Source organism: Cinclus cinclus, chromosome 10 (genome assembly GCF_963662255.1).
Source record: "Cinclus cinclus chromosome 10, bCinCin1.1, whole genome shotgun sequence".
Taxonomy (NCBI): domain Eukaryota; kingdom Metazoa; phylum Chordata; class Aves; order Passeriformes; family Cinclidae; genus Cinclus; species Cinclus cinclus.
In genome coordinates this window covers 6,805,920-6,820,865 of record NC_085055.1, presented here as the reverse complement: position 1 = coordinate 6,820,865, position 14,946 = coordinate 6,805,920, and the positions used below count along the sequence as shown (strand labels likewise).

General features: G+C 42.0%; 1 protein-coding gene across 2 annotated transcripts in view; it reads right to left on the bottom strand.

Moving 5' to 3' along the window:
• Positions 1 to 5,710: 5,710 nt before the first annotated feature.
• LOC134047795 (calcium-activated potassium channel subunit beta-2) overlaps positions 5,711 to 14,946 on the bottom strand; it is a 45,340-nt gene continuing 36,104 nt past the window's right edge. For both annotated transcript variants that reach the window (XM_062499202.1, XM_062499203.1), the window contains exons 3-5: positions 14,718 to 14,888; positions 12,096 to 12,291; positions 5,711 to 5,995 (exon numbers count right to left, since the gene is read on the bottom strand). In XM_062499202.1, coding sequence (XP_062355186.1) covers positions 5,711 to 5,995; positions 12,096 to 12,291; positions 14,718 to 14,888 — 652 coding nt within the window. The remainder of the gene's footprint in view (positions 5,996 to 12,095; positions 12,292 to 14,717; positions 14,889 to 14,946) is intronic.

Sequence of the window (14,946 nt, the reverse complement as noted above, 5' to 3'; positions counted from 1 at the left end):
TCCACCCCCTGTCACAGGAAAGGACACCTTCCATATGATATGTTAGAAAACCTATTGTAGGAGGCTTAGAGATTTTAGCCTGAGCTGAGTGGGAAGCACATTTTCAATTCCACTATATTTTTTTCAGCTGTGAATGTAAAAAAAAAAATCTTCAAAATATTCTGCAGACTGAAAAACCTGAGAAAAAAAAAATCAAGCTGGGTCAATACAAAGAGGTGAAATAATGGTAGATCACTCCAGGTTCAGATTTTGCTTTTGCATTTTTGACAAGTTTCGGGAAAAAAAAGGCATAGTAGAAGTGGTATCTTTAAAAAGAAAGCTAGTTTTTGTGTGCACTGAATGTCACAGTGTTTCAGCAGTTTTCTAACATTTTTTTTCCTCAAATGTACTGAAAATTGAGCACACTACTGGACAAAAAAGCCGTGCTTTTTGCTTTTTTCTTTTCAACCTATAGCAGTGTCTATACTGAAGGGTATGAACATAAATTTATATGGTTCCCTAAATCTGACTTTCCTGACTGCCTCTGGACATGCTTCTATCTCTCACCTGCTTCTCTTGAACTTCCAAATTAAACAAACCTTTTTTTTTTCTATGTGTTCAGTAAGAGCTGATCCTCCATCTCTGCCCATGTTTCATGAGTCATTTGCTGAGCTTCTGCCTGGAAATGGCCATGTTTCAAAAGAACTTGCAAAGCATTTTAGAATGAACATCTCTTACCATATATATTATAGTAAAATCACTAAGCAATGGAATACACTAAATTCTTACCTAAATAAATGTAGCTCTGTTAAAAATAAATATCTATCAGCCCCTTCTATGAAAATGGAGAACTATAAAATGTAAACAGGCTGTATGGAGGGCTCTGCTAATATAAACATATTTTTTCAGTGTTTGGATAAATTTGATATATTTAAAAAATCTTGGTCCAAATTCATCAGGCAACATTGCTGATTTTAGATCATATCTGAAGGATGAAGAAGCCCTTTGTGTCCAATGAAGTTTGTTTTACATTTAGCAGCTGCAGGTCAGGGACAAAAGGTGGCTTGTTGGGGAACCAGCTGGTGGCCAAAGGCAGCACCAACCCCCTCCTGGTTCACTGGGATTTATGAAACACAGGAGAGGACAGAGCTTGGGAGAGCCAGCCCATAATGGGCCAAATGCTGTGCTGGCCACATTCCTGGGGCTAACAGGACATGGAATCCACTGGCCCAGGGCCTCTGAATGCAGGGTCCTCCCTAATTTACAGCAGCTCAAATAATTGAATCCCATGAGCTGACCACTTTGTGTTTAAAAAAAAAATCAATCAAGGTAGCTTGGTTTAACATTAAACACAGAGTATATCCACACAAACAGCTCAATCCAGCAGCTGTTACACTCTTGGAGGTAGGTGCTGGGCTTTGCTTTAGCCATCCTGGTGATCCCTGAGATGACCATCACCCACATGGCCTGGCTGGACCCTGGCTGGGGCTGCTGCTGGTCACATCTTTGTGATGGATCCTGCATTTCACTGGTGGGAGATTAAAATGGAAGAACCTTTCCAATCAACGTCACAAACCACACCCCCCCCCCCCCCCCTCAAAATATTCAGTGAACTGATCAACTGTTGACTTTTTTTTTTCACATCAGAGGAGCTTTTATGTTTCTAACTATTATTTTTCAAGATTTCCTATATAAGATGTTTCCCTCATCCCTAGATTTAAAATGCTTCTTCAGTTCAAATTGAAAAATGGGAACATTTTGTTTTCAAAACACTGAAACAAAATAATTGAAGTTTAATCCTGGATTTCACTCTATCCTGCACAACAAAAACAATTTGGCAAAGTTTGTATTCAGTCGTGAGATGTTTGGGAACTCCAAAAACTGTGCGTGGTTTTCCTCTGCAAAACTGAGTGTTGGGACGTAACAAGTGCTCAGTGGAGCAGAAAAGTGAGGGATTCTCCCAAATCTCTGATGGATGATGAACAGTACAGTGGCTAATGGAAAGAAGATGTTCATAGTCTATGGAAAAATTGTGTTACTGAAAAGATATTGGATAACGTCCTTGAATACCTGGAGCTAATTTAATGCTGGCATGGTTGTATGAGAAGGGAAATTAGCTGAAAAATTATAAAGGTGGTATTAAATGGACAATGCCACTCATGACAGAGTTTGTACTGCTGTAAGGTCAAAGGTTTGACAGTCAAATGAAAGCAGGAATCCTCATGGAAAAGATTAACACCAGCCAGTTCTTTCTCAGCAACTTGTTCCATTGAGCTGACATTAATCCTAACCCTTATTCCAACCCTATTTTTAAAACAGAATTAAAAAATTCTTTACCCAAGTTCACTCTTATCCTCTGAACAAAAGAAAAAAAAGAAAGTCACAAGGTGGGACTTTATTCCCTATTTGTCCTTCAGGTGGGAAATCACTGCCTTTGTGTCTCCTTGAAATGTGCCTCCTGTTCCTGTGTTTCCTGTACACTCTCTCCTTGCTGCATTCACCCAAGGTCACCCTGCAGAGAGGTATTCTTCTCCTGAGTACATTTTGTGAGGTAAATTGACATCTCATCAATGAAAAAAACGAAATCAAAATAAACCCTCTGTTGTCCTAGCTGGTGACATTTAGGAAATCTGCTGCAAGGTGCCAAATTTCAAAGTATTACAGCAAGGATGTTCACACTTCAGCTTCAGATTTAGATGTTCCAGAATAGGAATAAGGCTTGACATATGCAATCTAATTAAGAAAATAACAACTACTAAAAGGCCTTGGGAATTTGGTATCTGAAATACTTATGAATGCTTTAAATCATTTTAAACCACACAAGGGGACTTGTCATAGGCTTCTGATGCCTGGAAATACTGCACAGTCTTGCACTTCTCCCTTCCAGGGTTTTCCAGGACAGGTCTTTCCCTGCTGTCCCAAATGCCCAGCTGGGACATCAAGAGTTGAAATGTCTGTGCTGGGAAGAGTCAGAACCAGTGTTAGAAACAGGGTAGGTTTGCCTGGCTGCTGAATTGCATTATGTGTTTTTCTCATTCATTTGAGCTGCCTGTAGGAACATCAGTGCCTTTTACAAGGGAAAACATGATATTAAAATAGAGTAGAGAAAGAAATAGGGCAGACTAACATCCTTGCTGAAACACTACCTCTCTTTGGGGCAGCAGGAGTTGTCAAAAATCCCATTTGCAGTGCTAACACTTCAGTAGGGGGTTAACAGTGCCAGGGATCAGATGGATAATTCCCTTCAAAATTATTGTTTTACCTCACTCCATCCAATTACTCAAGTTGTTTTCCTATCCCACAGATCTCTCCCTTAATGTCAACAAAATGATTATAGCTTACAACAGCAGCAAGATGTTTCACCCACAGGAGCTCTGGTGAAATGGTTTATGGTACAATATGTTGAAAGCAGCGTTTGATGTGTAAATGTCAAGAACAATCAGCTTCCCTGTCACTGAGAGAAAATACACAAACAAAGGCCCCAAAAATGTCACAAGGCACGTAAATCATTGTGTAAATGGCCAGCACAAGTGTTGGTGTTGGTGTGGAAAAGCCACCACACCAGAGCTCTGTGCTGCTGGGGCTGTGCAGCATTCCTGATTTGGGAATTGTGGTTGGCAGCACAGTCCAGTCCCACTGATGCTGAGATTCCCAGATCTCCCAGCACCAGCTTCTGCAATTCCAACATATCGATCAAAATGGAGTGTTTTCCAGTAACATTTATGAATTCCCTGGTGCACCAGCACTCCTCTCACACTGGTAATGGAAGCTACACAAAGTAGTTTGATGAAACGAGCCAGATCTGAAGGCAGAAAGTACTGAAATATGGAAGATTTAATTGAATATTTTTATTACATATTTTTGGAACCTTCATTATCCCCCCACCCTCCAGGAATTTAATTACCTAAGGAAAATTATACTACTGATTACAAGATTGCAGGTTTCAGGTTTATTTTCACTGCTGAGAACTTTTTTTTTTTTTTTTTTTTTTTTTTACAGCTCACATTACACTTGCATGACTTGTTTTGCAACATCTTGAAATTTTTAATGCTGTGTTGAGGAAAGGTACTCATATATATATATAGATTAACTAGGCAGAATACTTGATTTGCAGTCTTTTTGGAGGGAAAAATGTTATTTTCTTGGTTTGAGTAGGCCTGTATATGGTTTCTTTGAGATATTGGATAATGAGTTTACAGGATTGCTTCCAGGATGTGCCTTGTATTTGTTCTTCAGGGCTGGATGCAACATGAAGAACTGGGAGAGGTGTCTTTAAAACATAAGAAGGAATGTTTTCTATAGGGGAATAAAAATAAATTATGCAGAAATTGTGACTACAGTGTGTATGAAATTAAACTGGCAAGTATACTGTGGTAAATATCTGACAGATAGGACAACAATTTAGCCAGATTCTCAGTTTTTCCAATAAATCATTGCACCTGGGTCTTGTAAATCATAATTCATGTCAGCCAGCACTGCATAGTGAGTTAAGGTCAGGAGAGATTTCCAAATGTGTTATGATGATTATCTAACAATTCAGTTAATAGAGCCATAGAATTGGATGAGATTTTTGTCATTTCCCATGTCATAGCAACAGAGACCTTTGACTGAAACAACATCATGAATATTGGATAAGATCCTGCAGTGCTGCTTCTCCACGTTATGATATTATCCAAGGATGAAGGTTACAAATACATGAGTTGTACTGTTCATTTTCCAGTGGGTAAAAACAAAGAAAAAACCCCCTAAACAAGTTTCAATACACAACTAGATATAATATAGCTTTTTCTTTGTATATATATATATATATATATCTGTATATATATCAAGTAAAAAAATCTAAAATTGTTGGAAGTAAAAAATGAAAAAATAGCTGATAGTGTTATTTTTTTCTTTACAGTGATATGGTAGCAAATACAAGACAAATGAATAATAAACCTTTACATAAGGAGTTCTGGTCCCACCTCCATCAATAGGGCTCAGACTAGAATACAAAATGGAACAAGGTGTTTTTTGCTTTTTGGCTACAGCTTCTGCAAGTGACAAAAGTTATGTTGGCAAGACAGAAGAAAATTTTAGCACTACACAAAGTAAAACTCCAAAATGTTTTCCAAAAGACCTTATAAACACCATAGGGTACAATTGACTTCTGAACTGAGGGAGCAAACAGAAAGCATCACCAAAACCTACTGGGGCTGACAATACTGTAGGCTTATCCAGACCTCAAAATTCATCCTTTTTGTGCCATCTTACCATAAAAAACCCCTAATCAATGTTTTTCCCCTCACCCCTGCAGCCAACATTAAAAATCCAAAACCACAAATCCATTGAATGGACTGAGCCAGGTGTGAGACCTCAGTGATGCACAAGTGGTTGGCTGCCCTTTGTCCAGCAGTGAATTTCCCCAGAATCTTTTACACTGAAAACATCAATTGACTAAAGCCTGGCCAATGGTCACACTGAGCCCTATCTTGGCTGTAGAAAAAGAAAGTACTAATCCCAGCATAAAAGAAGATCATAGAGACCGTCAACACAAAACAGTAACTTCAGTTGTCTGCATAATAATAACATCATATTTGCATATAGAACAGCTTTTGCATTATTGCTCTACGTAGAAGAATATAGTAAGGAACTTATACCAGACTTGCACATTACAAACTTAAGGTTCTTTGGTGAAGAATGAGAAGAACAGTATTTTCGCTGTAATTAGATTTCAGAGGAGTCTCCTTTCCTATCTGCTGATCCTTTGGATCCTCTCACAGAGCAGGGAAAGGTATTGAGTCAGCTTTACCATGGCGACGATGGCGACCCCACCGATCATCATGCAGGTGGGCCAGAACAGGGAGTGGAACAGCACGTTGGAGCTGTACAGTTTGGTTAGGATCACGTTCTTCTGAACGCCCTCGGGGTCGTAGAAGCAGGAGAAGCGTTGGTACTTCCTGAAGTTTTCCATCACAACGTTCACCAGTGACATGGACTCTTCGTAATTCTTGCCGCACTTGGGGATGTACGAACACTGGGGAGAAATCAGAGGGAGAAAAACGTCTCCAAACCTGTTGCAGTGTCTGTTTTCAGGTGGCAAGTGGGGAAATCTCTAAATGATTATGCTTTTCATAACGAGAGTGGAATACTATTACGCTAATAATAAATTTATCACAGCAAAACCCAATATTTTGAACATCTACAGAATTTCCCATTGGAGAACCTCCAAGTGCTGTTCAAACATTAATGCTTTAATCTGCATAGTGCCTTGTGAGATAGGTGAATATATTATTACTGCTAATTTACACATGCAAAAATAGAACTGATGAAGTACCTCTTCATCTTAAGTGGCACACATATGCTCGCAGTTAGATGGGTAATTGACTTTCTGTAAATACAAATCTGGTAGTTTAGGATCTCACTTGGCTTGGATCAAAATGATCACAGTGGGCACAGGAGTTCACTCAGAGGGGAGAAGCATGAGAAGAGACCTTTATACAAATATTCTAATGCCTTAGTTAGAGACAAATAAGTAGTCTAGGTTTTCCTGCTGACAGCCCAGAGGACTTTCATTCAGCCTCTAGCTGAAGATCAACCTGGCTGCCAGGGTGGCTCTCAGTAATGCTTTTGCTTTTGACCCCAACATAAGTCCAACATCCACTTCTCTCTGAAGATGTTCCTGGAATGTCAGTTTTAGTCCCAAAGGAAATAAGATTTGAGGGCGGCTCTGTCTAGCACAGTTGCAACCCAGATTTCCAGAGAACACTAAGGGCAAGTTATTTAAAACCTGCCTTATGGAGTCCATGCATTGAAGATAGTCCATGGGAAAGGTAGGACAGTAGTCCTGGGCTGTGCTGAGCACTCCCTGCCAAGAGCTGGTGTGGGTGGGCAGGAGAGGTGGTAGGCAGACACAAGGATTGAGGCCACATCTGGACAACTTTTGACCTAGAGCAGAAACCCCTGAACTTGCTGTTGCTCCTGCTGGTCTGGAAGATGATTGATGGGAGCAGTCCAGGGTGTTCCACTTCCTTCTCTCTTCTATGCACTTACACCCCACCAAATTTGAAAGTTTTCTACACCTGCACAGGATTTTGATTAACTGCTTTGGGAGGAATGGAAATCTGCTGCTTGACTTCTCATTGGACATGCTGGGGGGAGGACCCAGCAGGCTACTTGTCCTGGTGAGAACCTAAAGTAACCCCAGATAATCTAATGAGAAAGTGAGTTTTGCAAAGGAAAAAAGATGTCTTGATTAAAATAATGTGTCCCATGGGTCTTGATTATTACTGTTTTAATGTACATGCTTTATGAATGTCCCTCTGTTCTTCTTTGTGACGTGCTGTGACTTCTTTTTTTAACATACTGCAACAAATCTCTAGTTCTAATTATGATCAAAGAATTAACCTCATAACAGGCTTTGATTGATTCATTGGCAAGTTATTAACACAGAATATGATTGCAGAGAGCATGGCAGAGGGATTGTCTGTCGTTAGCAGACTGGAGCGTTAATGGTGGAACGTGGCCACACTGCCATAATGAATATTTCATAGAGCTCTAGAAATTAGAGATGAAAAATATCACAGCATTAATATCTCATCCATCTTGCTGCTGGTGCGTGCCTGCTCTCTATAGGATATTCTCTTGTACTCTGACCAAATTTGTCTTAAATGTCCAAAGTCACGAGCCCTCTTCCAGTGCCCATGAGTCTTTAATAGATCATAATCTGCTTAGTAGGGGAAATTTCTCAGTGAAGTATTTGTCATTTTCCCTTAATAAATTATCTGCTATCAGTTTCATAAGAGCAATATTTCCAGTTCAAATCTATTTGTGTTGTGGTTTTTTGGGGGAATTTGTTTTTTTTTTTCTTGTAATTTTTTTGCTATTCATTTCTGTTTCTGAACTTCCTATGAAGTATTCTCAATGAGGTGATTAAATGAGAACTTGGTCACTTTTATCAATATACAACTTCCCATTGACAGAAAACAGAAGATAATGTAGAAGCCAAAAGGATGAAAGATTCCTGGGCTTTAAGTTTGCAGAAATATCCCAAGAGTGCAAGGAGTCTAAGAATTGTCCAAGTGTTTTCAGAGGGGACCTGAAGCAGAACTTGAGCTGTTCCTCCTACTCCTGCTGGCACAGAGCCACCAGCTGTTTTGGGTTGCTGTGACAGAGGGCCTGGGAGCATGAAACTGTGAAGGGCACCTGTGAACGGGAAGTTGTTTTATTTTGACTCTCATCCAGAATCCTTGTGCTCTGTCTCCAGGCTGTGGTCTCCCAGGTGCTCTCCAAGGTGTGTGTGCCCTTTACTCTGTGTGCTCACTGCCTCACTCTGGTTCTCCTGGGATCCTGGAAACATCTTGGTCTTAGCTTTGAGAAAGTCCTCAGCACAAGGACATTAAATTTTGGTTGTGGGGCACTCCTGGCCACCTTCAACATCTCAGCTTTCCCAGTGAGATCCCAGGGATAGCACAGGGTGTGCTTTATAGGTGTTTGGCAAACAAGTAGGAAGACTCAATAACAGGATGTATTGATGTTTCCTTTGTTATCCATAGTTTAAATTTTCAATAGTCTTCTCCAATGCCTGGTAAGGAACAACTATTATGCTGTACCTGTGGATGTAGATGTTTAAATCTATGCTTGTTTTTGGTACTTCTTCATTGTCAAGCACTTGGAAATCTGCAAGTAAACAAAATCTGGTGCTCTGCCTCAGGTGAAGATTCTGTGATACAGCATGAGGAAGGTGGTTCCTGTGTTCCTTGCAATTTGAACACAAGAAGGATCTACCAGATCTACCAGTTTCAAATAGAAGTTGTCATAAATGTTTTAATCTCTGCTTTCCTAAAATAAAGGATTGGGTAGGTATCCTGCCTGAACTACCTCTGGATGCATCCAGTCCAGTGCCCTGCTCAGTGCAGAGCTGCTCAGGCACTTGTTCAGTCAAGTTATGAATATCTCCAAGGATGGAGATCACACAACTTCTCCAGGCGAGCTGGAGGCAATTTCCCTTAAATCAGTGAAGATACACTTAAAAGGCTACTGCCAGAAAAGTCCCCAGTTCAGGCTGGGCAGTGAAATACACAACTCTCATCATATGTCTGTGGCTGGGAGTGGTGTCCAAGCTGAGCCTGGAAACTCGGGCAGGATGTGCTGTGGCAATCTTTGTGAGAAAGTGTCAGATGTCAATTTACACCTCCTTTGGAAAGTGCAACAAGTTTGGAGAAGGGTTGAAGAAAGAGTTCTGTGTCCGTGTGGGCCCGAATTGATTCCTCCAGATGGAATTCTCCAGTTGCAGCTTTAAAATGGGTCTACTGGAATCCACAGCTGAGCATCTCTGCTTCCCCTCCCTGCACCAGGCAAACTCTTTCCTGGCTTATAAATACCTGAGTCTTCAGTGAGAAACCCCGAGAATCCAGATAATTTCTGAGTCTCAGGCAGTTACAACTGATTTTGGTGATTAAATTCTTCTTGCTATCTACTAATGGAGAACTGATAGAAATCAGCAGTAGCTCCAATGACATGAAGAGAGTCAAAATTACATAATATGAGATCAAAATGGGGCCTCTCTAATTGCTTTAACTACCACAGCCCTTCCTCACAGTGACAGCCTAGCTCCATGGCTGATTTACCTCTTGCAGAGGCTGTTAGAGCCTTTGGCAGCTGAGGAAGGAAAGTGCAGCCAGGGAAGCATTTAAACTGTTTAGTCTGTAGTATTGACAAGGGGCTAGGCTTGTTCTAAAGGCTAGAGATAAAGTAGGCACAGGGAGAGGAATGAAAAACCAGAAAAAAATCTTATGTGCTTGTCTTGGAAAGACTCAAGCAGCTTGACAGATATCCACTGACTTCCCACTGATTCCCACCAGAGACTGGCAGCAGCATGCTGCAGATCTCAGTATAAATTGTGCCTACTCTTATTCCACCTTCTGAGCTGACAGCCAGGTTAGACAGCAATTCTCTTGGATAAACCATTATTTAAAATCAAAGTGGATTTTGCTCTGTCCGTGCTGATGCTGCTCTGTCTCTGTGTGTGGGTGCTCATCAAAGCAGAGAGGTTGGTGGAGGGGTGCTCAACTTTTGAAAGTCACTGGTGTTGGCCTTGGAGTGTCAGAACCAGTGTTGTCCACAGTAATGGCAGAGCTCAGTGAGCCAGGCACAGGGTTTTCTTTTCCTTTTTTTTTTTTTTTGGCAAGGGTAAAGACAGGGAACACAGCTCTGAGTAGATGGAGAGACACAACTTAGCACCCAGCTGGAGCATCACCACCCAGCACTGCTCAGGACTGCTTTCCTGCTGCATGGGGATACTCTCTGGCCAGGGAAGAGGGAAAGCACACCTGGAGTGCTGAGACTGACTGTGCTGATTTGAGCTTGGAAACTCTGCTGATCTGAGCCATGAGCAAGAAGACAGGTAATTTATAGACATTGCAAACTTCCACTCAGAACTGCTTTTTTATTCAGGTCACACAGCCAGCAGCATGTCAGGAAAACCTAGGAATCCTCCTGAGAGCAGAGCTTAACCTGTAAAACAACCTTGGGCTGGAGAAGTATTAACTGTGCCTACACTAAATTAAGAAGAGGTGGCATCTGGGAGAATTTCAAAGTGCACTTCAGAAAACAAAAATGATCAATAACAGAATGTGGAAATTTATGCTGAATCTCTCGATTTATTTGAATCATGGGAGCATAGAGATTTATCTGATTTCTTGTAATCAAACTAAGGTGTGAACATCATGATTTTGCTTGTGCCCCAGCAGGAAGTGGGGTCTGTCCTGCCTCAGGCTTCGTGGACAGTGGATGCCAGAGCAGAGGGGAAAAAGGGGGAACTCTTCTTCATTTCACACTTCAGATCCAGAGGACTCCATCTCTCAGCCACGAGAGTTAATTATGCAGCAGAATAGGCAGCCTTGTGCAACCATGCCATGCTTTGACTAATTTTAATATCACTTCATCTTAATATGCAGAAGTAATTTGTTCTACTGAACAGCTGCTATAAATAGAAACACAATAGGTTACGTTGTCAGCAGCCTGATCCGGGGATCTGCTGTTCTGGGGCGTGCTTTGCCAAGTTTGGGGTTCAGTGACCTTGGATAACCAAGTAGTTAAAGAAAACCTGGTGCCTGTAAGTCTAATGATTCCACTGTGTCCCAGCTCATTCCAGTTTGTACTCTGAGGGACAGAGGTGCTGTCAATATGAAGAAAGGAAAGTGGGGAGAGAGACATTTCCCTGTTCCCTGTTCTGTGGAAGGAGCTGGAGCTGCCCTGAAGAGGGAGCAATGCATGGCCCTGGGTCAGGCACACAGCTGTGCTGCCACTGCTGGGGGAGCCCCTTCTGTGCCTCTCCTCACCACCTCCCCATCACACACGAGCTCTCTCCATCCCACCTGGCTGGAGCTACACAGCACTTTGTACTTGCAGAAGCAGAGAGGGGAATTCTTCAGACTTGCTCAAAATAATTCCATTAGTCCAGTGTACGGAATCAGGGAAGCTGTGCTGTAAAGATGGGGTAACTCCTTATCTTATTCACGTCCCAAAGCCAGGCCTTTTATATTTATGCTGCTGCTTTTATCTTGCAGCACTCCCCACTCAGCAAACTTTCAGGATCTTTGCAGGGCAAATGCAGTGACTGGAGCCCAGCAGCACAGCTGCCATCAGTGGAGCTCTTCGGCACAGAGTTTGTCACCAGAGATGGAGATGGGCTCTTGTCTCCCCCTGCCACCTTGCCTGGCCCAGCACAATGGCCATTTCCATTCTCACTGTCACGTGGATGCTCCCTGCACATTTCTAGGGGTGTTCACTGTCATGGGGAGCCATTCCTGGGTGGGAAGTGTCTTGTCCACAGTTCCATGAGAATATCAATGTGACAAGTGCTCGGTGATCCCTTGCTCCTGTAGAGCTCTTGGAAAGAATGAGGGAGGCTCCAGCCTCTGGGCACAGCACCCCATAGGAGTGGATGGAGGTGGTTGCCCCTCTCCAGACATGTGAACTGGGTTTTTGCACTGATTTCTGCTTTCTCTGCTCTGTATTTATCAGTGAAGCAGCAGCTGGAAGTGCTATATTGCTTTAAAGTGAGGAATGGATGTAATGAGATGAGAAGCCCTCCAGAAACCCATTTAGGAACAAATTTGATTCTGTGCTCCTACCTCAGAATTAATTTTCATTGTTTCCTCGGTGTGGTAGAGTAGAAGCTTCTGGCCAGAAGAGGTGAGATTAACATACACCTGCAGGCAGGGGTACTGAGAGATTTTCCAGCACTCTGGACCGCAGTTAAATGAGCAGTTAAAGGTTTCTGTGATGGATGCATTGAGAAGTGAGCACTGAGTCTCTTCTGTCCAGACACTGAGCAGGAAAAAAGGAGACATTAGAGCGAGGCAAGAATAGGCAAATAAGCACTAAAGCCATCTCAGTCTTCCCATCAGAGATATACCTGGAGCATCTTGTAGGAGAGGCTGTGTTGCAGCAAAGCCTGGGATGTCTCACATCACTCATCACATGAAGTGTTTTATTCTGTAGTACCCAAACTTTAGCCTTTGGCACAAAATTACCCTATTCACTTATGTCTGTGTATAAATGGAAAGTGAACTGGGACTTTGACCCCGGAGAAGGTATATATTTAAAAGGGTGTCAGCAGACAGAGAAGAAAACTGAGCAGCCTGTGCTGGAGAGAGTACAACACACATGGTACTGCCTGACAGGACACCCTGAGCTAAGGCTTGAGAGTTAACTCAAAATCCAGGCCAATTTAAAGTGAAGGTTGAGAGGACAATTTTGAATTAGCAGGGTATGGATTCTCATGTACATGAAGACATAGGAACCCTCAAGTGGTGCCTCACACAGCTCTGCCTATAGGAAAGCTTTCCTAGTGGCAGCTTGCTCAGTGTTCTGTAGGTTAAGTCAGCGGTTGTAACTTTTCTGGAGGATTTCATCTCATCTCCAATTCACCAGAGGCTAAAACTGGAACGATGGAGCCTGGCGGTGTACTAGCAATGTTTGCTGGCATGCATTTAAAAATCTACAGCTGTGTTTCCCTTGGGGAAAGGGCACACTGAGGGCTCTGCAAAAAGCTCTTTGTGTGCTCAGCCCACCAGCTCACCCCCAAACTGACTGTCTTGCCCTACCATGAAGGGGATGAGGGTCTGCTTGCCCCTCAAAAAAACCCTATAAGAGGCTTTACATAGTAAGTGATATCAAAGATTTCTAATTCTATTGCTGTTTTACTTTGACAGTAATTCTGCTTGCATATTCCATTTTACATTTATATTAAATTATGTTATGTTTTCTGGGGGGTGGGGCAGTGGGAATTGAATGAAAGGGTTTTTTCCCCCCTCCCAGGCAGTATTTGTTGGAGGGGTATTGCTGTTAAGGAAAATAACCCCTGAGGAGATCTGTATGGAAAAAAGTGACAGCAAAGGCTCCTGGGCTGTCTTCTCCTCACTTTCAATTTTCTGGCTGCTGTTTTATTCATGCAGGGGGGTAATAACGTAGCACCTACCTACCACAGACTTGTGAAGATGGAATAGTTGATATTTTGGAGGTGTTTTGATATCTTCTGGCATTTTTTTTCACATATCATATAATATAAATCAACTCTTTCCACGTGAGCGATTTTGACCTTAGCAGCCTCTGCAATTTATCCTGATATTGCTGAAAGATCTGGGAGAGCAATTTGGAATAGCAAATGCCCTTGGATACCTAACAGGTCTTGATCTCAGTTTTCAAAATCTAAATTTTGCCTTGATTTAAAGAGGAAAAAATAACTTTATCACATAAATAAGATGCTGCAAATCAGTACAACTCATCCTCAACTGTGTTCCTTATCACTGCAGGGTCAAGAGGGAATACTCTCATGCAGGTGCATCAGTATAATTGAGGATGTTCACACCAGTTATCTGTAGGCATTTCTTGCACCCGCCTAAGGAGCAGCCTGAGGTGTTTAACCCAAAATATTCCAGGTATGTGCCCCTGCCTTAGTGTGGTTTGGGCCATGGCAGAATAATGCTTTGATCCCCAGTTACACATTTTTTATTCTCTTAACTCCACCAATCAGAGCAGAAAAAAAACCCCATCACAGTCTTACTGGAGTCTGAGCTGGATTTTAAATAGGACTGATGCTTGAAAACTGATTGCAAATGTTGTTAATGAATCACAGTCCAAACTCTCTGCTTGGTGACAGAGGAGGAAGCCAGAGAAAACTGCAGAAAAATTAAGTGCAGTGCAGGAATGATGAAAGATGGTCTTTGGCTTTCAGCAAATTACTATCTTTCATGAGGATTTCACTTGTTAAAATGAAAGCAATAACTGACATGGAAAACTACATGCTACGAAGAGCTTGATTTCTTTCCCAAATTAATTCTCCATCCTTCATTTGGAAGCATATCGTTTCTCAAAGTTGCAAAATAATTTTTGCTCTTTTGTCCTGAGTCTGGGCTTTTCAGCAACAGCCCCTGAGAAGCTTATAAGGTTCAGCAGATTGCAGGCCAGCTGATATGGATATTATGCTGGTGTTAAACTGTGCCAAGTCTATAGCCTGTGGGTCGAGATTTCGTCAAACAGGGATCTACTTCTTCTCTCACTTCATTCCAGCATTACCAGAACTGCTTTCACTGTGGCTGTGCCTAATTTATACTGGGGCAAGGAAATGCAGATCTAGACCTGTGTCGTCCAAATGAACAATTATAAAACTTTAATAAAAAGAGTCCAAAGATTAAACCACATGAAGTCAACTGGAGCAGAGGGTGTGAGAGCAGGGACAGCCATGAAATTACCTTTGCATGTAGGAGCGTAGCAGCGTGATTCCCAGCAGGAAGTACATCATGATAGAGCACACCATCATGGCCAGCCCCAGCAGTATGGCCCGGTCTTCTCCAGCTTTCAGGGCTGTGACTGTTTTCCTTTTGTCCAGCAGGTCGTGATCCCTGATTTTTTGGTAAATATTTCTGAGGTTGAAAATAATACATTCTTATGTAAAGTTCATATTTAAATATCAATGCAGCC